We start from the raw sequence: 21,714 nt of genomic DNA, 5'->3' as shown, positions 1-21,714 counted from the left end.
TAGAAGTTTCTCCAAAAAAAAAAGTATATGTTAGAAATATCGGACCATGCCAAACTCAAATAGAGTGTGCCTAATAATGGGCCAAGTCCAACCCATTACTAAATGTTGTGCCCATTGTCAAAGAGTTGCATTTCTTGGTCTATATAAATGGGGCAATGGCTCATTTGTGCAATGATTGAATTTTTTTTTTTTTTTTGTGTGAATGTGCGGTGTTGTGACACTTTTATATTCCAAGCTACAAATGCAGTTAGACTTCTGTTTCCTTTCAATTTCTCAATTTTCTAAAAACCCAAACAAATAAATAATATATTAATCTAGAAATTAAATCTTCCATACCAAGGGGAAAAAAAAAAACACCCCCGGGAAAAGAAAGAAAAAGATATGGCCTTTTCAAAAATTATAAGCCAACAATCCTTGGCCATGCTGTGTTTTGCCACATCTTAAAAAATGTGAACCTTTGGATCTGAAGCCATTTTTCATTTTTACCAATCACACAAAAACCCCTTTGAAACTCAAAAAAAAAGCAAAGATCTTTGAAACTTAACACACACTTCCTAGCATTACCAATGAATATATTCAGATTTCAAATCCCTTAGTGTAACCATTGAATTAACAAAATAAAAATACCAAAAAACATTTGCCTAAATATTATTCTCTATCTCTAAACTTTCGTTTGAAAACATTTTTTTAGTTAGAATATATATATATATATATATATATATATACACACGTGTATATATTCCAATGTTTGGTTATGTTCCTAAAAATGTATTAGAAAACATTTTCAAGTGTTTAGTTGCATTCTTAAAAATGGTCCAAAAAACGTATTCCACTGACTGCTTCAAAATTTTAATTTCAATTTTCATGGACAATGACAAATGTCAATCATAACAATGAGTAGAGAGATACTAAAACATCTCCGTTGGAATACTATGAGTTGTCAATAATGCTACAGGGCTCTTAGCTATAAAATTCCTTTGATCGCCTCCTGAACTATTCTTATTTTCATGACCATACTAAATATATGGTATTCTTCCTTTTGAAAGTAAAGAACATTAATGACAGTTTTTTTTTTCACCTTTTCTTTTCATTTTACTCGTTAAAAATAGAACACTAATATGAAGCATTGTTGAAGCTCAAAACTGGCCAGCTGCTACAGACACCTTTGATAGTCTATACAAAATTACCGTAATTGACTAGCAAGTAATAAATTGATAAGCATACAAATTCCGGATTGTACAAAACAAAAGACATACTAATTAGGCGTTTAAGATGAAAACACAAAGAGGTCATTTTTAGGAGACAAACACATCTACTACGAGTATAATAAGATGACAATATATGGAAGACTTTGGGAAACAAGGTGGGTTAGTGCTGTTTGTCTGATATTGTCTCTAAATGCTCTCCCCCATTCTTCGGCTTTGCTGGAGCAATCTTGGCAGGGGTTGAACGCTCGGACTGTGAGAAGCGTATCAAAATGTTCATAAGGAAAGTAATGAGGGCCATACCGACTGCTGAGAATGCAATACCCTTCCATGAATACAAAAGTGAAGACCAATGGAGAAACTTCAGAGCCCCGTAAATAAGCAGACATGCCCAAGAGGTAACAACCTGTACAAACGTAGAGAAGTTTATTAACGAGAAAAACTTTTCTCAAAAAAAAAAGATTAATCAGAAAAACAAATCCTGCAGCCTCAGAACCAAAACCACCCTAGTTTAAAATAAAGAAGACATGGGCTGGGTGGGGTGCTTGAATAGAGCAAGTATCTCACCAAAAGAGACTTTATTGGCCGACCAGTATCCTGCAATTCTTGGTCACTAAAGGTATCCTCGGCTACATGTTTATCCAATAATGCATCCTGGAAGACAGCAAAAAGCATATCAATCACGCTAAGGAAACTCATGAACAACTTTTTATTGCATGCACAACCAGGTGGATTAGTTGTACATGCATATAATGATATAAAGTATGCAACTGTTTCAAAGTTACTATTTCATTTCCTTTTGTCTTCGTATTGTAAAAACTTCAGATTTGCATAACTATAATACCAGATAAATACATCTCCAAAACACTTGTTTAGTACGCACCTTGACCACAAATATATCTTTACACCATTGTGCAACAGCTTCATCTGTTTCTGGCAGGTCCTTCATCAAATGCCGCTTAATGTGGACATGCATCTGCAGAAGGGAACCAGAAGTACTTGTTCTCATTGAGTATTAACCTAATATCTCACAAAGTAATTCAATACTAATGTATTAAAACTTCCAAATCATCCACAACCCCAGAATAATTAATTAACCATGACAGAAAGATTTGGATATAGAAGATAAATATCAGGCTTCCAATGTTTTATAGAGCCCATAAAAAGCCTTTTTATTGCAAAATTAGTAGTGGAAAACGATTGAAATTCAAAGAACATTAGAAAAAGCATGCTCTCTCTAACATTTTAGGTCTTATCTCCTCCAAAAAGTTTGGATATAGAATATTATTCTCCTGTTTCCAATGTTTTACAGAGCCAATAAAAAATTTCTTTACAGATTGAATTCAAAGAAAATTAGAAAAAGCATGCTCTCTCTCTCTCACTCACACACACTTTCGGTCTCTCTTCTCTCTTCCCACTCACTGATATCCAATGATCTCCATCCTCATCTCTTGGTATCCTTCTCCCAAGTTCCTTCACTATCTTGTTCCCTCCAATTGGCTCCTTCTAGTTTCTTCCCCCCCCCCCCCCCCCCCCCCTCCTTTCCTTTTTTTTATTTTTAAAATTAGTAAGGAATTGTTTGGATTTTTTTTTTTTTTTTTTATCACTCATCACTCACTCAATTTTCATCACTCATCACTTAAAATACCCCAATTTCCTAATACCCACCCGTTTGGCAACAGTTTTCACTTCACATAACTCAATTATTTCTACTGTTTTGTGGGACCCATACACTGACCCAAAGAAGACTTTTCTCTCCTTTTTTTTTTTTTCCTTTTTTCCCCTGACTCTTACATCTTTCTCTGCCTCTCCTTTTCTTTTTTTCTTTTTTCCCTTCGTCTTTCTCTGCCTCCCCTGAACTTTTCTCTGCTTTTCTTTCCCTTCGTCTTTCTCTGCCTCACTCAATCTCCTCTGTTGCTGACGAGGATTGTTCATTGCCAAACCAAATAGGCTTATATATATATATATATATATATATATTTGTTCTCTCTCATGCATAGATCGGTGGACTGGGTTCGAGACAACTTGTTCATTGACGGTGGTGGATGGCTTTCCACGGTGGCCATTGATTGGTGGGTTTGGTGGTGCGATGGGTTTGTGGTGTTGCTGCTGAAGTGTGGCTGTAACCAACAAAGCGTGGCTGATGGATTTGAGTTTGCTTTTTTTTTTTTTTTTTTTATGATTGAGAAATCTGGGTTTTTTTTTTTTTGGAGATTGTATGAATTGAAAAGTTTGTGGGTATTGTTTGAACTGAAAGGTTTGTTTCTTGATTTTGGAAGGATGGAGAAGATGGTGGGTCTGAGCTGATGGTGGTATAGTTTACCAAAAAAATGCAACCAAACCCAGAAACCCAATGTGAAAAAAAAAAAAATCCTTTGCAAACAAACCCAGAAACCAACATGAAAGAAAAAAAAAAAAAAAAAAAAAAAATGAAGAAGAAGAGAATAGCAAAGAGGTGTGTCCCAGACCCAACGTGAAAGACAAAAAAATAAAAATAAAAAAAGAAAAGAAGATAACATGTGTTGGAGAGAGCAAAAGGTCTGACCATGGGACCCTATGTGTGTGTTTAATTACGAAAATGCCATTGAAAACAGAGTTATGGAAACTGAAAACACCTAAAATGGGTTTTCAATTTCCATAACTCATCATTCAAAAATCAGATAATTGAGTGATGGAAACAAAAACTGGAAACAAAATCCAAACGGACTTCTCAACCATGGGTCTCACCATTTTTGAGTTATGAGTTATGGAAACAAGAAATCCAAACAGCCCCTAAGTCATGGTGCCCCCAGTGGTCATGAATCCGTGACACCCTCTTTTAACGCACAAGGATGAGGTTTTATTTTTAGCTACAGCTCATTGGTTATATAATGCTTTTTTTTTTAATAAGTAACAAATTATATAATGTTGTTATGCATGCTTCAGATGAATTTTATAATTTTAGGGTATAAATGAGATAATGGCTAAACAATAGGCTGAAAGGGAAGGTGTTTTAACTGAGAATAATCACATGTCAACAAAAAATTCCACTTTTGTCACAAAATTCAAAAGAAATGTAAATCACTTTGTGGTTGTTTAAAAATTCCAACTCAATAACTTACCACAGATGGCTGTCCCTTGAAGAGTCTTAGCATTGTGGGTGCCGGAGAACTTTTAGGAATAGCAACTGTTATATCATAAATAGCTGGAACAAATGAGCGCATTTGGCTTACTGCTGAAACAAATCCCTGAAAGCAACAGACAGTAGATATTTTAACGCCAAACATATAATGTAGTGGAACAATACATCCCACATGAGAGATATCTATGCAATTACAAATGTCAATAGAAAAAAACTAGAGCTTTAAAATTGAGGACGCACATTGGCCCATCTTAAAAAATGATAGAATAGAACCAATTAGTAGCAATAATCCATCCAATAATAACTCAAAACAGTACAAATTGAATTACAAAGTAAAAGAAGTATCTAATAGCGTTGCTCAAAAAGTGACATCTGGTTCCACTTTTTTGTTGAAAGTTTTTCTTTTTCTTTTTCTTGGGTAGGGGGTTGGGAAAAGGTGAGTAGGGCATCCGTGTAAGAACACTAAAATATAATATTATCTACCAACCAGGGGTGAGGTTTAATAGGCTCACACAAAAACTTGGATTAACCAAAAAAAAATGTGAGCCAAACAAAGGAAACCATATGGTTCTAGGATCACATACAAACTTGGATAAAAACACAACCTAAAAAAATATATTAAAAAAAGAACACACAAAGGAAACTATACAGTTCCTACAAACGCGCACACTTTTTATTAGTGAGTTATACACACATGATACACCTAGTGACCTTGACACTACAACTTCACCCCCACATTACTTCAACAAATGGCGGATTTACTACCCACACACACAGCGCTATGGGGGCTATGAATCCAGTTATTTATAACAGCCCCAGTAGATCTGCTTTGAAAAGACGAGTCTCCCTTAAGCGACATTATATCTTCATTTTACTTATAAAAAAAAAAAAAAAAAAAGAGACATGTCAATGATATAATGGTGACCAGACACACAGATGACTTGGTGTGTAGGGTCATACAGAACAGGCTAGGTCATGATGCCCCAATTAGATATCCACAGCTTTAATTTAAAACAAGGCTACCTCCAATGCCCAATTCATGTTGTCTCCAACTAAGCATGGTTTTAGCATCCAAATTCTGCATCTGTATCATTTAGTTTGCAGCTTTTTAAGTGGTGCATTGATTGTAGTGAGAAAAAGTGAGCTTGCTCTTTACCAATAAATAAGGGAATAAAAGAAGTGATAAAGTGAGATGTTGCAACCAGACCATGACCAAAGTTAGATGGATGCAATAATCAAATCTGCCACATCCCACTTGTACAAATGAAGAGGCCAAACGATTCAAGGAACAATGTTGCTTGAGTTACAGTGAAACAATTGAACATGTAAAGTTAGTCATGTAGCTAAAGAAAACAAAAACTTTTAAAAAACAGAACTTCCATGGCTACACAGCTGACAGCTCTTGAATGATTTATTTCTCTCTTATATTGTCCAACTATTCTGCCCTTCTCGATTTCCAACCTTGTCTCTTTTTTCACGTCGGACTCACAAGTTCTATGTCATCTCAAATCAAATCCATAAGAAGTCAACTCCTAGGGGCACGTTTGATACACTAAATGGTATTTACATTAGGAATGGAAGGTGTTGTAATGGAATAAGTATTTCTATTCGTACATTCTGGTTGTAAAAATTGGAATAAAACCACAGATCTTTCTAAAATATCTTACTTATACAATTATATTTACACTTGCGGAATTCAATTATCCTAAGAAATTAAATATTTTTAAGTTAACATTATCGCTTATGTATCAAATCAATATGCATATCAAAATTTACATTAAAAAAATCACAACAAAAGAATTTTCGGATCCATATAGAGTAACAACAAACATATATATATATATATATATAGAGAGAGAGAGAGAGAGAAATGTTGATCTATTTGATTGTCACTATTAGATACACTATTCAGATAACTAAAATTCTGAGAATTAGAAAAAGAGCTTTCTATCACTTAGTAAAGAATGATCATTGTCAATCTCAAAAGTTTGATTTTCAATATCAAAACATATGAAATAACTATCCCTATTATTATCCCTAACTAAAAAATATCATCAAGTATGAAATTATGAAGGTCTCTAATGCCGACTAAATGATCAACTTTACTGTAACTAGAATTGTCACTATCGCTCCCACTAAGACAGAGAGAAATTGAGGTTTTGAGGTTTTGCGTGCGTGTGTGTATGCAGGAGCACATGTGCCACAGAGAGATATTTTTGAGGATTTTTATTTTAATAATTATTATGTACATAGAGAGAGTTTGTATTTTTGGAAATATAATCATTTCTAAAGTTGTTACACGCCTTAAGGAATAGTTATTACAACTTTTTTAGAGAAGAATAGCTATTCCTCACTTTAAAGAATAGCTATTCATAAGAAATAACTATTCCTTGTAATGAAAATGCAACCAAATGACTGAATAACTATTACAAATGAATAAGCATTCCATTAGATGATATATTAATACATACAAAACATGCCCCAAATTTCTTCAAATCTTTGAGTGATAAGATTGAAAGAACTTCCACATCATGAAGCTATGACTTTCACATCAACTATCTAATAATAACTTCAACACACATTTATCAGAAGTGATTTACAGAAAATAATTTATATTAACTTAGATCGGTTAAAAAACAAACATAATTACTCAACTACCTGTTCCAATTTGGCAATTGAATTGTCCTACAAATTTTTCATAAAAGACAACAACCACCTCAACAATTCAGCAGTTGCTACAATTCCATAAACATAGATGTCACTATCAAACTTCGCTTCCACACAGCTCGTGCATCATCAATCATGATATTCAAACACCAAATAGAATTAAAAAGTGAAATCAGCTGGAGGTTCCATTCTTTTGAACCAAACTAGCAGGCAAACCTTATCTCAAATTCACCAAGAAGTGCATAGCAGATACTAAAATTATGTAGTTAGTGATAGTATCGTAAGACTGTACCTTTGTGGTTTTTATTTTTTATTTTTTGGCCCCTCTCTAGGAGGGCAGACTGCAAAGGACTTTCAGAAGGTAGTACCAAAATAAAAATAAAAATAAAAGCATCAAAAGGGGAAGAAAAAGTATAATTTAAAAGAAGAAACAAATAGAGCAATGAAAACCTGACCTTAGTACGGGGAATCAAAACATTTCTAGGAACAGGCAACCCTGCTGAGGCTGCATATTCCTGAGCTGCTAAAAGCTTTGCCTGTGTAAAGCGAGTTCCCTCTACAAAAAGAGCCAACCAGAAGGGCTGTGGATAGTCCTCTAGCCGTTGAAGACCTGACTGCAGATATAAAGAAGATGCAAATGAGTAATTCAAAAGAGACATTAATACATATAGAGAGATGACACATGGATATATACATCTAGAAAACATAATTATACACCCATACCTTTAATGTGCTTTCATCCTTGGCCCAGCTTCTTTCCAGAAAAAGATATTCAGAAAACCACATTGACCACCCTATGACCTGCATATACCATGATAAAAATAAGGAAAATCTTCAATCCAGCTTCTCACTCCCAGTAAGACTTCTCTTTTTAACAAGTAATTATGTTCCATTGAATAAGAGGAGATACTGCAAGTACATAGGATGTACACTTGGTTCCCTAAAGAATTACATGAATAAATTATAAATAGTTACAAATGAAGAGAAGGTGAATCAATGAAATCAACAACCAAATGCGTATCTTTTGGACCCAAGGTGAGAGACCACTCAAACAAATTGAATCCCACAAAAGGATTAAAAAGAAATTCCAGCAACAAAACAAAGATTATAATAAAGAAAAAAATATCATATTGAAGTTGAAAAAATAAAATATCACTTTCCAAGCACAAAAAGCTAAAGAAATATGCAAATCAGAAATTTTATTTAAAAAGAGTTGCCTACAATGACTTAAAGACGTTATTTATAAAAGCATTTTTAGTAACCCATAATCCTTGCCCTTCTCATATATAACAATTAAATCCTAAGAATCCAATTTCATTAAAAGAGGTACATGAGAGTCACATGATTTTTTTTTTTTATAAATAATTAACTTCTATAAAAAAATAAAAAAATAAAAATTTAAAAAGGCCGAATACAATTAACCAAAACAAACAGGCAATGTACTAAGGAAACACTAAAACAACAAAACTATGACGCATGAAAAGAACATTCATCAAGCAAATTAAACAAAGAAATAAGAGTGCAAGCACCCAATGCATTTGTCCATGTGGAAGAAGGAAAGCTTCAGATCATGAATTGATCTTTCACTCCTTTCAAAAGTCCGAGCATTCCTCTCCCGCCAAATACCCCACATAAGGCAATGAAAAATCACGTTCCAAATCACTGAATTCTGTGTCTACTGAACTTGCCTGACCAGCTAGCTAGAAGCTCCACAACACCTCTTAGCATAACCCAATAAACCCCAAATAGTGAAAACACCATATTCCACATCTTTCTAGCTACAGAGCAATGTAAGAATAAATGATTACTAGTCTCCCCAGCCCTCTTACACATGCAACACCAATTAATAACAACAATCCAGCACCCCCGCAAATTATCAATAGCTAAGATTCTTCCCAATGCTGCTGTCCACAGAAAGAAACGAACCTTTGTTGGCACTTTTGATTTCCACGCAATCTTCCATGGAAAAGACATATGAGAAGTGGAATGTAAGGCCTTATAGTAGGATCAAACTTCAAAATCCTCCCGGGATTTCCCAGCAAATCTTATCCATTCCATCCCCTCCACACAACAAAATTAATTAGATCATAAAGAAGGCAACCGACTCTAACTTCCAATATTGCACCAATCGAAAAAAAATTGAGATTGCAATGATAGCTATCCCCAGAAAAAGAGATTAGCTCTTCCACTGAAGCATATCTTTGTTACATGCAATGCCATACACTGGAAAATTATTTTTCAGAGGTGGTCCCCCACACCAAGAATCTGCCAGAATTTAATAGAAGACCCATCACCACCTCAAAGCTGATAAAACAATGAAAAGTATCCTACTTCTTCCTGATACTCTTCCGAAGGCAGAGAACATAAGGCCCATGTACAACATCAGAACACCAACCACCCCCCCCCCCCAACATGATTTTTTAAAATGCTAAAGAAGACATTGTAATAACAAAACATAATATCAACAAATAAAAGGTTGGTCTTGAAATAGTTACAGGCTAAACAAAATGGATTAATGGGCCTTCTTTTCCTTTGGGCTTAGATTCTCCTATAATGCCTTCTATTAGTAAAGTCAATCAACAGCTCTCCCAACGGCAACTCCACGCCTCCTTTGGTGCCTTTGACCTTAAGTCCTGCTTCCTTGGCACTTTTGGCCCCTTTTCCAACATTTTGTCCATGGTTGTTTGCTTCTTGGGTCAGGTCTTCATATCGAGCATCATGCATATCAAACCTTCTTACATTTAACCCATGGATCATATTATTGAGTTGAGGCCTGGGGCTACCCTCCCCCCTCTCTTGATGCAATTGGGCTCTCCTTATGTTAGACCCTTTATGATTGAGGGGGTATGGTTGCATATGGTGATACCTTGCACCCATGCTGGTGACACAGCCATGAACATGAGGGAGGCATGTCATCGGCTATGCAAGGTAAGTGGAGGCAACAATGTAGCCTCATGGTGATTCAAGACTACACAAGTTGGCTTAAAGGCAGTGAGTTAATGGCTTTGCAAAGGTTTGATTAATGGTTAAGGCTTAGCAGGCTGCAAGCCATGCATGTGTTGTGGGCAGCAAGTGCAGTGGGGCTGGGACATGACGGCCTTGCATGGGGTAGGCCAGGACAAGTTACTGTGCAAAAGGCAGGCTGCATGTGCACGAGGTAAAACTGGGTTGCTTGTGTGTGTAGCATGTTGTTTCAGTGTGGAAAATGTTAATGTGGGCCATGGCTTGCATGGTCAAGTGGGGCTATGTTTGCATATGGGTGGTGAAGTGCTGGATGGGCTATGTCGTTGGAGTATGCTGACCAAATTGGGGAGATGGCATTGGCATGGGCCAAGCCCTCCACATGTTGGTGCATTGACGAAGGCTCAATGCTAGGCAAGTTGCATGGGCTGCCAGATAAAGAGCAAGGCATGTGGTGGGCTGAGACATGTGTGGCAGGCTATGCACATCCGTCTAATTGACAAGTTGTAGCAGCATGAGGTGGCAGTTAGCAACAGTTACCAAGAATTTGTACAAGTGGCTGACTTTGTGTATGTTTTGGCAGCAAGACAAAGGCTCAAGACATCAGACATCATGTCCAGGAGTAGTTACCTATGTTGTGGCAGCAAACATATAAGCAGTTACTTGGCAAATTAACGGCTCATAACAATTATTTGCTGCATGTATAAACCTAAGTTCTTGGAGTGACAACAGCATGTATAAGGGTTACATAGAAAAACAAAGGGTACTTTGGGAGGGTAACATTATTTCTTTGTGGAGATTTAAGTTAGGTGGCTATGTGTTTGAACTAACACAGAGGGTGAGGCAAACCCTCTTAGTGTTTAAAATTCTTATTTGCACCAATCTCTTTGTGTTTTTTTTCTTGCCCTAGGGCCTGGTCCACCCCTGTGGCCCATCTTTTCCCATATTGCCCCAAAGTAATAGCAATGTTTTGGGTGAAATTCTACTTCGTGGCATATCTCTTGCCCATTTTTAACAGCCTATTGACACAACCCATTTACCATTTTTGCGTTTCCAAATAACATACGCCTATGATCCTTTCCCATTTGAAAGCCCTAGGGCCTGTTCCACCCCTATGGCCCATCTTTCCCATATTGCCCCAAAGTAATAGCAATGTTTTGGGTGAAATTCTACTTTGTGGCATATTTCTTGCTCCTTTTTAACAGCATATTGACGCGACCCACCATTTTTGTGTTTCCAAAGAAGATACGCCTATGATCCTTTCCCATTTGAAAGCCCCCTCTCCAATTTGTGTATAACTAATGCCACTAAATTCACACCGAGAGGTCAAACCACACCAAACTGCCAAGCCTCTCAACCTACCCCCTACTACAACCATTTCGTTCATCAACTAATGAACTTATCGGTGCACTTCCTATTTTGCATCTTGTTGGTTGCACCCATCCCACCATCCCATTCTGCAACTAAAATACACCCCCCCCCCCCCCCAAAAAAAAAACACACAATACTTTCTTGCCCCATTGGTTTGGAATTGAATTCCTATTGTGGAGGCGAAATTGACTCATCCCCTCCAATATCCATCATCAAAATGTCTAAAAAATTGTAGCTGGTTTTCACCATTATGTCAATTACACTGCAAGTCCTAACCATATCAAACCCACCATCAAACCTTCTCTCCAATCAGCAATTTGCTATAGATTTGCTCTCCTTCCCTCAAAAAAAAAAAAAAAAAATCAATTGTTTTTTTTTTTTTTTTTAATAAGTAGTTAAGTACTAAAAGTTCTATTTAAGATGAAAAAAGTACTGCATGTTCACGATGACGAACACAAAGTATTAAAACAATTACAAGCAAATCAAATAGAAGATCTAACAGAGTGTTGGATATCAAAAATGGAAGTACAATGTGTAAAAACCCACATCCAAGACCAATCAAACAGAGTATGGATCAGCAAGGACTTCAATTGATCAATAGGTTTCACAACATGCTCAAACATACGGCTGTTTCACTCAACAGATTTCCTACACTAGAGGAATGTTTCCCAAAGCAATTTTTCCATCCAAATAGAAGGGATGCTACCATCTCCGACATCACCAACTGAATCCCAAACATCAAAGACACTTCACTCCACAACTCATATGCAATCTCACAATGGAGCAAAAGATGATCCACCATTTCCCCACAACATAGACACAGACAACACCAATTAGCTAGGGATAAACCCCTCTTGATGAGGTTATCAACTTAAGAATCCTACCCGATGCTGCTGACCACAAAAATAATGACACCGTCTTTGGGGCCTTAACATGCCAAATTCTCTTACAGGGGAAAGAATGAGCATTGATGCAATGTATAGTGTTGTAGAGAAAGAGAACATCAAATTACCACTCCTAGTCAAACTTCAAATCATCTTATCACCCCCTGGCACCCTAGGCAGCTTAAGTAAATATGGTAAAAAAAGAATACTCAACCCTCCAACTCCCCAATCATGAAAAGCTCTGCGGAACTGCAAATTCCAACTCCTAACCCTCCCATGTGAGGAAGAAACCAACACATCATAAATTAATGCTTCCTTATCAACTGAGCATTCAAACAGATCAGGGTATAGATCATTCAGAGGAAGGCGACCACTCCAAGAATCATGCCAAAACCTTATATGATTTCCCTCACTGACCTCAAAAACTACATGTGGGAAGAAACTATCCCCAACTCTTCTGATACTCCGCCACAACTCACACCCACGAGTCCCTCTACCAACTCTTGTACACCATCCCCCTAAATCTTCACCATATTTGGATGCAATCACCTGATGCCACAAATGATTGAGTTCATGCCCAAAGTGCCATAACCACTTCCCTAGTAATGTTTGGTTAAAGTTCCCAATCCCCAAACCACCAACCTCGATAGGTGAGCAGACATAATCCCAAGCCACTAGCGGAATTTGAAACCTTCCTCCAATGACCCCCACAAGAAATTCTTGAATCCTTTCTAATCTATCTGCCACGGATTTGGGGACAACAAATAAGGATAGATAATACATCAATAGGCTCAATAGGGTACATTTTAACAAAGTCTGCCTCCCTTGGACAAATATTATCTCTTTCAAACAGATAGTTTCCTTTCCATCTTCTCTATAAAAGAAATTCCATATTGATATTTTCTTAAATTGAGCCCCCAAAGGCATACCCAAATATGTCATTGGCAAACTACCAAGTCTGCAACATAAAATATCTGCTAAGCATTCAAATTGCCCACCTCAACTATGGGGACTATTTCACTTGTCCACATTGACACAAGCCTGTACAGCTTCAAAGAAAATCATCATCCTGATATACAGCAATTGCTCTCTAGACGCATCACAAAAACAAAATTTTATTAGCGGCAAAAAGAAGATGTGAAATACTCAACCCCTTGGACGCATTAAGACCAGCTCAAGAACCACCAAAAAATTTAAAAAATAAAACAAAAACCTCCCTCCTCTATTCTCCTCAACACCCCAAAGGTTTTTTTTTTTTAATCAATGCAAAGTAAACTCTAATTCCTATTTGGACCTAATCTTACCAAATCCCTCTCCTCATGCATAGCTTTTCCGTTTCAAACTAACCTTCCCAGTTCAAAAAGTTAGTTCTAATCTGCTAGGCTCAAACCACTCCCACCTCATTCATTACCATTGAGACTTCTAACATCTCTTAGATATTAGAACTGGAACAGAATCCTTATGAGATACCCCAACCAGTATGCAAACCAAGATCAAAGGAATCTAAGAGGGATATCCTCCTCCCATTAAGACACGCACTCAAAATATTGCATAGCATCCAAACTCCCCAAGTTCTAAAACCTTGTAATTGCACCAGAATCACATTTAAAAATGCTAGTCCATTTTCAGCAAGATAAAAAGCTATTCCAATGCTAATAAGACATGATTATAAATTTCTGTGCTAGTCCAATTTCAAATAGATAAAAAAAAGCTATTCTAAGGCAGAAACTTGATTATTAATTTGCGCTGAATCTTCAGCACCAATAAATTTCACTTCAAACATGACAAAAAAATTTTCAAGGTTAAAACATACCGGAAGAAGCTTTGATGATTTCTTCATTACAGCTATTGCGCTGCCAAGACAGCCTGACCGCTGTCATAAATAAATTACAAAAATAAATTAGACGTAGAAGACATAACAGAAATAAGTGAAATCAACAACATTTATTCTTAGATAAACAGTACTACAGATTTTAAAAGTGCAGATTTTAATGAATATGAAGGCCCAATGTGAAAATTTGAGAGCATCCATGTATTTAGTGGTATGGCAAAATAAGCCATAAATACATATATGCACATTTTTTCTGAACATTTTCCTGAACTTGAGCATGTAATCATCTAACATTTATAATAATTAAACACAAGTGATAACTGTAAATTGGCTTGTTCATCAAAAACAAAATGTATATTGGCTTGCATGCAGGAATGTGCACACATGCAATTAAGGTAACAATTTATGAAATATGCATTGCTTGGATGTGCACATATGTGATTAGGGCCACAATTTATAAACTATACCTGAGCTAAAACCCATCCAATAAGCCAATCAATGTCACTCTTGTGATTGCATATTACAAGGGCATGTTCTTTACCTGGAAAAAATCACAACGTGAGCAGATAGGTAAGCAATTCTTTCCTTTATTCTCTGACAAAAAGAAACACCAAGCACCAAGTGTTCACTTAACAAGAGTTTTAGCCTTACCCATTAATTTAAAAGTTTCTTGATCTGTATATACTTGGATCTGCAGCCAAAAAAGTTTCAGTGATCAATATTTGATTCTCCAGGTGCTACAACCAACTCAACCATAAACCTATAGTCTTAAGGTATATCTTATGTTAAAAATTAGTTTCCATTATAATAACAGGGTATTGTACTAGAAGATTCTCCCTAAAAGTGTTTGTCAGGGTATAGAATTTAAAAGAAAGAGAGAGATGAAGAACATAAAATATGAACATAAGAACTTGTTGGTTAAGTGGTAACAATATTAACATCAATACACTAACAAGAATTCTTATTCAAAATTCATTCTGTTGTCATGAGTGTTGTTGAAAGGATTGAAAAGTAGAACTCTATCTGCGCCATATCTTGACTACTTTTACCAAATAGTTTACCCTCATGGTCGGCTAGGATCAGCCTAGCTAGGTGGAATTTGATATCATTCATGCCAAGACTTATTATAATGCAAGCTGGGAAGGGGTGTTCATGGGTATAGTTTGTGGAGAAGTATCTGGATGGGGTGGGATGCTTTTAGCAAACACATCCAATTTCAGGTTGGGGTGGGGAATAGAGTGAAATTTTGGACAGATCGATGGAGTGGGGATCTTCCTCTTCATTTGGCTTATCCGGTCTTATACAATCTTGCTACTATCAGAGTTGCCTCTGCTGATTCTTTGCTAATAAGGCAAGGAGTGGGGGGCAGGAGAAGTTGGGATGTTCGTTTTATTCAGGTTCCTAATGATTGGGAGATGGAGATGGTGGATGATTTCCTTCGATTCTTGGCTGCTAATTTAGCTTCAATGGATGAGGGTGATCGTATGAGATGGAAGTTGACAAACAATAAAGATTTTAATATCTGCTCGTTTTATCATAAGTTACATGATTCCTCTTCCGTTGTTTTTCCCAAGAAAGGTATTTGAAAGGTCTAGGCACCTAGGCGTGTCTCTTTTTTTGTTCGAAGAGTTGCTTGGGATAGGATTCTCACGGATGATAATTTGCAAAGTAGGGGTTTTGAATTTGTTGACTGTTGCATCATGTGTCATTATGGTAGGGAGACAGTAGATCATTTGTTGCTACATTGTGGGAAGGCTCATCATTTGTGGAGTTTTGTCTTTAGAACTTTTGGGATTCAGTGGGTTCTCTCAAGATCGGTTGCAGAATTCCTTTTTGGCTAGTGGAATTGGTTGGGGAAGCCCTTGAGAGAGAGTTCACTAAAGAGGAAGTCACTCAGGTGCTGAGGGAGATAAAGCCCCCAGTCCTGATGGATTCACGATGGTCTTCTTTCACAAATGTTGGAGTGTCGTGGAAGGGGATGTTATGGCTTTCTTTGAGTACTTCCACCGGCACTCTATTTTCAAAAGGTCATTGAATGCTTCTTTTCTAGCCTTAATTCCCAAGAAGAATAATGCTATGAATATTAAATATTTCCAACCAATTAGCTTAGTGGGCAGCGTGTATAAGCTGCTGTCTAAAGTGTTGGCTACTAGATTGAGGGTGATGTTAGACAAACTCATTTATGTGACTCAAAATTCTTTTATTGGAGGTAGGCAAATCTTGGATTCAGTACTTATTGCTAATGCATGTCTGGATAGCAAATTGAAGAGTCGTGACCCAAGTGTGGTTTGTAAGCTAGACATAGAAAAAGCCCACGATCATGTGAATTGGGATGCTCTATTCTATCTTTTGGGAAAAATGGGTTTTGGGGTGAGATGGAAGCAGTGGATTAAGGCTTGTGTCACTACTGTTCACTTCTCAGTGTTAGTTAATGGATTCCCTGCCGAGTTTTTTGGATGGGAGATCCTTTGTCACCTCCTTTGTTTCTTTTGATTATGGAGGTCTTGAGCTAGATTTTGAAGAAAACTGAGGATGGCGGTTTAATACGTGGCTTTCATGTGGGACCCATTAAATCTGATGGAGTGTGCATTTCACATTTTTTTTGTTGATGACACCATCTTATTTTGAGATTCTTCTAGGGAGCAATTGCTTTCCGTCAAGATGGCTTTGACTTGTTTCCAAGCAATTACAAGTTTGAAGGTTAATGTGGGGAAAAGGGAAATTGTTCCTATGGGGGAGGTGAGTAATCTAGATGATTTAGCTAGTATCCTTCAATGTTGGGTGGGTAATTTGCCTATTAAATATCTGGAAATGCCTTTGGGTGCTCCATTTAAGGCAACCTCTATTTGGAATCCCATTTTGGAGAAGATGGAGAGGAAACTCTTAGGTTGGAAGTTGCTCTATTTATCTAAGAGTGGAAGACTTACTCTGTTGAAGAGTACTCTTTCAAGCCTTCCAACATATTATTTATCATTGTTTACCATTTTTAAATACCCATTGGTGGCATGGGATAAGGTTTGCTCACCTATGGAGATGGGTGGTTTGGGGGTCAGGAAGATTGTATATTTTAAATTTTTAATCAAGCATTACTAGGAAAATGGTTATGGAGGTTTGGGCATGAAGTTTCTGATCTATGGCGGAGGGTTATTGCCACCAAATATAGGGAAGGAAAAGGGGGGTGGAGTACTAACGTTAGTAGGGGGCTCATGGTTGTAGTTTGGCATAGTATAAGTAAGGGTTGGAGATTTTTTCTCAACATATGGCTCTTGTACTAGGAGAAGGTACTCATGTTCTTTTTGGCATGATAGGTGGTCCGAAGACCCTCCTCTTAAGATTCTATATCTTGATTTATTTGAGCATTCAAGTGCTAATGATGCTTGTATCTCTAATGTTTTGGGTCACCAAGGTGATGGAAATGATAGAGTTTGGAACTTGAGATTTTATAGGGATTTTCATGATTGGGAACTAGAGGCAGTTTTCTCTTTTCTTGATCTTATTTACTCTTGGGTTCCGAGGGGTGTGGGGAGTGACCGCTTACGTTGATGCTTTAAGGAAAGTGGCAAGTTTGATACTTGGTCTTTTTACCAAGAGATTCAAGGTGCTGCTAACTCCATTTTTCCATGGAAGGGTATTTGGAAAGTAAAGGTTCCTAAAAGGGTTTCCTTTTTTACGTGGACAACAGCTTTATGTCAAATTCTTACATTGAATAACCTCATGAGAAGGGGTTTTCTATTAATGAATTGGTGTTGTATGTGCCGATGAAATGGGGAATTTGTGGACCGCCTCCTTCTTCATTGTGACATAGCACATGCTTTGTGGGTAAATATGCTTCAAAATATGGTTCCATGTTGTTTGATGTGGATTGTTTGGACAGAATGAAATCATCATTTGTTTGAGGATACTGAATAATCATTGGATCATTTAAAAGATTAGTGCCAGCACACTCTTTTTTATTGATCTCGGTGTTGGGGTTCCTCAGATTATTCATCCAGTATAGAGTTCCTTGTTTCTCTTAGACTACCCTTTTGATCTTTGTCCTTTTGCTTTCTTTGTTCCTTTGTGTTCATCATCGTGAAGTGAACTCAAATGTTTTTAATATGTTTTATCAATACAACTACACTTATTAGCTATCCAAAAGAAAAAATAAGAAACATGTCACACTTGATACACTACAAGATTGATATAATATGAACAATAGCATAAAATTAGAACTTCCCCATAATGTTAAACAGACTAGAATAAAAACAAGCCTATACTACTATCCCTATATTAAAGCATAATCATTGTTAAGAATCAAAGCCACTTATTTATAATAAATTATTGATTATCCCAAAAACTTAAACTTTTAAGAAATGGTGAATTTAATCATTTAATCTAACATTGCCCCTTCATATGTGGGCCTAAACTACCCTTATTAAATGGGGCCCAACATGCAGGAATTTTTTTTAAATGGGAGGTAAGATCGTAGGTGGAGACAGTTGATGATACCATTCTTTTCTATGATGCTTCTAGGGAGCAATTGGTTTGGATTAGGTTGGCTTTGTCTTGTCTTCAAGCCTTTACCAATTTGAAGGTGAATGTGGGAAAGAGTGAGATTGTCCCTATTGGGGAGGTGAGTAACATTCACACTTTAGCTAATATTCTTCGATGCAGGGTGGGCAATTTGCCTATGAAATATTTGAGTATGCCATTGGGTACTTGGAATAAGACAGCCTCTATCTGGAATCCTATTTTGGAGAGGATGGAGAAGAAGCTTTCAAGTTGAAAGCAACTTTGCTTATCAAAGGGCGGTAGACTCACTTTATTGAAAAGTACCCTTCCAAGTCTTCCAACTTATTATCTTTCTCTATTTATGGTTCCTAAAGCTATGGCTGCTAGATTAGAATGCATTCAAAGGAATTTTTTGTGGGGATCCTCAGAGAAGTGTTTCAAATACCCCTTGGTGGCTTGGGAAAAAGTTTGCTTACCTCTTGAGTTGGGTGGATTGGGGATTCAAAAATTGGTGTCTTTTAATCAAATTTATTACGGAAATGGCTATGGAGGTATACGGTCACAAAGCTAATCATCTTTAGCGGAGGGTGATTGCTATGAAATATGGGGAGGGAAAAGGGGGGTGGAGTACTAAAGTTTGTAGAAGGGCCCATGGGTGTGGTTTATGGCAAAGCATTAGTAAAGGGTGGGTGAGCTTTTCTAAACACTTGTCTTTTGTGGTGAGTGATGGTTCTCATATTCTTTTTTGGCATGATAAGTGGATTGGAGATAATTTTCTCAAAACTCTTTACCCTAAGTTGTTTGTGTGTTCAACCAATAAGGAAGCTTGTATTTCTGATGCTTTGTGTATTCCAGGGGGTGGAAATGTCAGAGTGTGGAACTAACGTTTTTTTAGGGAGTTCAATGATTGGGAGCTAGCGATTTCTTTCTCCTTCTTCAGTTGATTCAATCTCGGATTCCTAGGGGTGTTGGAAGCGACAGTCTTTGTTGGGGCCTTAATGGTAAGGGGAAGTTTGATACTCGGTCGTTCTACCATAATATTTGGGAGGCTCCTACTTCCATTTTCCCCTAGAAGGGCAATTGGAAAGTAAAGGTTCCTAAAAGGTGGCATTTTTATGTGGACAGCCATGTCCAAATTCTTACATTAGATAATCTTATGCTTCGAGGACACCCCTTGGCAAATTAGTGTTGTACATGTTGTTGTAATGAGGAATTTGTGAATCACCTTCTTTTTTTGTGTCCGTTAGCTCATTTCCTGTGGCTGCATATGTTTCGGCTGTTTGGGATTCATTGGGTCATGCCACATTCTATTACTAACTTATTTTTAAGTTAGCAGCAATGGCTTGGGAAACATAATTCCGATATTTGGAATTTGGTTCCAGGCTATTTGTTGTGAATTATTTGGACTGAACCTAATTAGCATACTTTCGAAGATACTAAGAACTCTCTAGCTCAGTTGATTGATCTGTGCCAGCAGGCTCTTTTTGATTGGTCTCGGTGTTGAGGTCTCTCAGACTATTCTTCTCTTACTGAGCTTCTTTTGTCTCTTAGCTTAGTTTCTTGATTCCTTTGTTTCATTGTTTTTGTGTTGTTCTTTGTTCATTATCATGAATTTTCTCTTTATTATCAATAATATTTCTTTCTTACCAATCAAAAAAAAAAAAAAAGATCATAAGTGGAGACAGGGTTTGAACTTTGAACCTAAAACCTCCTACTCTATACCATTATAAATCATAGGTGGAGTACTTTAAGTTATTAGGCAATGGTGAATTGAATCATTTAATCTAACAATCTAGAGCTATGCAAAGTGTAAGTAAATTAAAGTACTCCAAAATTGAAAAGCATTGAGAAATGTAAAAAAAAAAAAAAAAAAAAAAAAAGAACAAAGTAACATGATAAGAGGGATTTGATTTTTTACCTTAACTCCTGCCCACCAATCGATAAGCCATACGAGCTCAAGCCACAACAATTCTGCCACCAATCTGTTGATCCTTCTGTATGTACTCTTCGACAATGGCCGAATAAGGACGAAACAAATTGCCTGAAGAGAAAATCCAAGTAAAACAGCTCAAAGTTGAGCGGAGATAACAAGACAACACGACTAAGTTAATTGAAGCAACCAAAAAAAAAAAAAAAAAGTTCAGCGAAAAGAGACAGTTCAATCAAGCTCAAGTGAGTTTTTTTTTTTTTGGTTTGCTAGGGTAATGGAACATATCAAGTATCGAATACACACTAATCTCGTGAATTTTCAGACACTTTTTTCTCAGAAATCAAACATAGAATAAGAAAAAAATGAAGTATAACAAAAACCTAGATTCATATGCTATGAAATAAACACAATCTAGAGCAATAATAAATAAAAATACCTGAATGAGATTGATGATGAGACCTGAAACAAAGAAGAGAATACCCAATGGGACGATAACAACTGCCGCTGCAATAGCCATACCCAAAAAACGCACACTACCGTTCGAATGAGAAAGAGAGAGAAAGAGAGATTCACAGAAAATATTTTGAGAAATGGGATTTTTTTTTTTATTATTATCTATTATGGTAATAAGTAGTGATTTTCCTAATTTGAGGATGCATAAGAAGAATTATTATTATGGGATTGGATTTTGCGTGTGGAAGAAAAAGAGTAAAGAATGTGAGTCAGGCGCTCTCTGTTTCTGTGTGTGGGCGTGTTATATGTGTGCGATTTTTAAAGGGCAGTTTCTGGTTGGGGTGGGATCAATTAAATTAAAGACGTTTGTTTTCTGGCAGTATTTCTCATCAATCAGGTCGGCAACCAACGGGTCTCTCCAACATTTTTTGTTCGGGTTTGGGTTTCTCTTACATTGGTACTGCCGATTTTACTAGGGGATATAAAAAAAACAATTAGATGGGAAAAAAAAAAAACACTTCATTTGTAGCTTAACCACTTTAAACAACCATCACACTCACACACAGGCTGCGTGAACGCTACTCTTTGGATTGGAGTCATTCACGTTATCATAAAAAAAAAAGATTGGATTAACAACAATGCTACTACCCTAATAAATTACACAACTTTTTAACAAGTTGTTCATCCAAAAAAAAAAAAAAAAAATTACACAACTTTTTTTTTATAAATGTTTTTAAATTGTTGTGTTCCTACTTCCTAGCATTTTTCTTAGACTATGGGTTTCTTTTTTTTTGGTCCTA

General features: G+C 36.7%; 1 protein-coding gene across 1 annotated transcript; it reads right to left on the bottom strand.

Annotated features, from left to right (window-relative positions):
- Positions 1-1,106: 1,106 nt before the first annotated feature.
- On the bottom strand, positions 1,107-21,373 carry LOC115952700 (1-acyl-sn-glycerol-3-phosphate acyltransferase 2). The gene is made up of 11 exons (XM_031069912.1): positions 20,898-21,373; positions 20,450-20,572; positions 14,692-14,731; positions 14,508-14,581; positions 14,023-14,082; positions 7,717-7,794; positions 7,449-7,607; positions 4,307-4,432; positions 2,089-2,181; positions 1,773-1,859; positions 1,107-1,611 (listed from the first exon to the last, which is right to left on the bottom strand). The coding sequence occupies exons 1-11, from the start codon at positions 20,976-20,978 to the stop codon at positions 1,369-1,371; spliced, it is 1,164 nt and encodes a 387-aa protein (XP_030925772.1). The 5' UTR covers positions 20,979-21,373; the 3' UTR covers positions 1,107-1,368.
- Positions 21,374-21,714: the final 341 nt, after the last annotated feature.

The sequence above is a fragment of the Quercus lobata genome, chromosome 7, assembly GCF_001633185.2.
Source record: "Quercus lobata isolate SW786 chromosome 7, ValleyOak3.0 Primary Assembly, whole genome shotgun sequence".
Lineage (NCBI taxonomy): Eukaryota > Viridiplantae > Streptophyta > Magnoliopsida > Fagales > Fagaceae > Quercus > Quercus lobata.
Note: the sequence above shows the minus strand (reverse complement) of the source record. Positions and strands in the feature narration are given on the sequence as shown.

Bases quoted from the DNA above. Each gene is read 5' to 3' on its own strand.
- LOC115952700 (XM_031069912.1), bottom strand. From the start codon at position 20,978: ATGGCTATTGCAGCGGCAGTTGTTATCGTCCCATTGGGTATTCTCTTC. The intron at 20,573-20,897 runs GTATTTTTATTT...TTTTCTCTTCAG, and splicing joins TCATCATCAATCTCATTCAG to GCAATTTGTTTCGTCCTTAT. The intron at 14,083-14,507 runs GTATAGTTTATA...TATTTATGACAG, and splicing joins TTGGATGGGTTTTAGCTCAG to CGGTCAGGCTGTCTTGGCAG.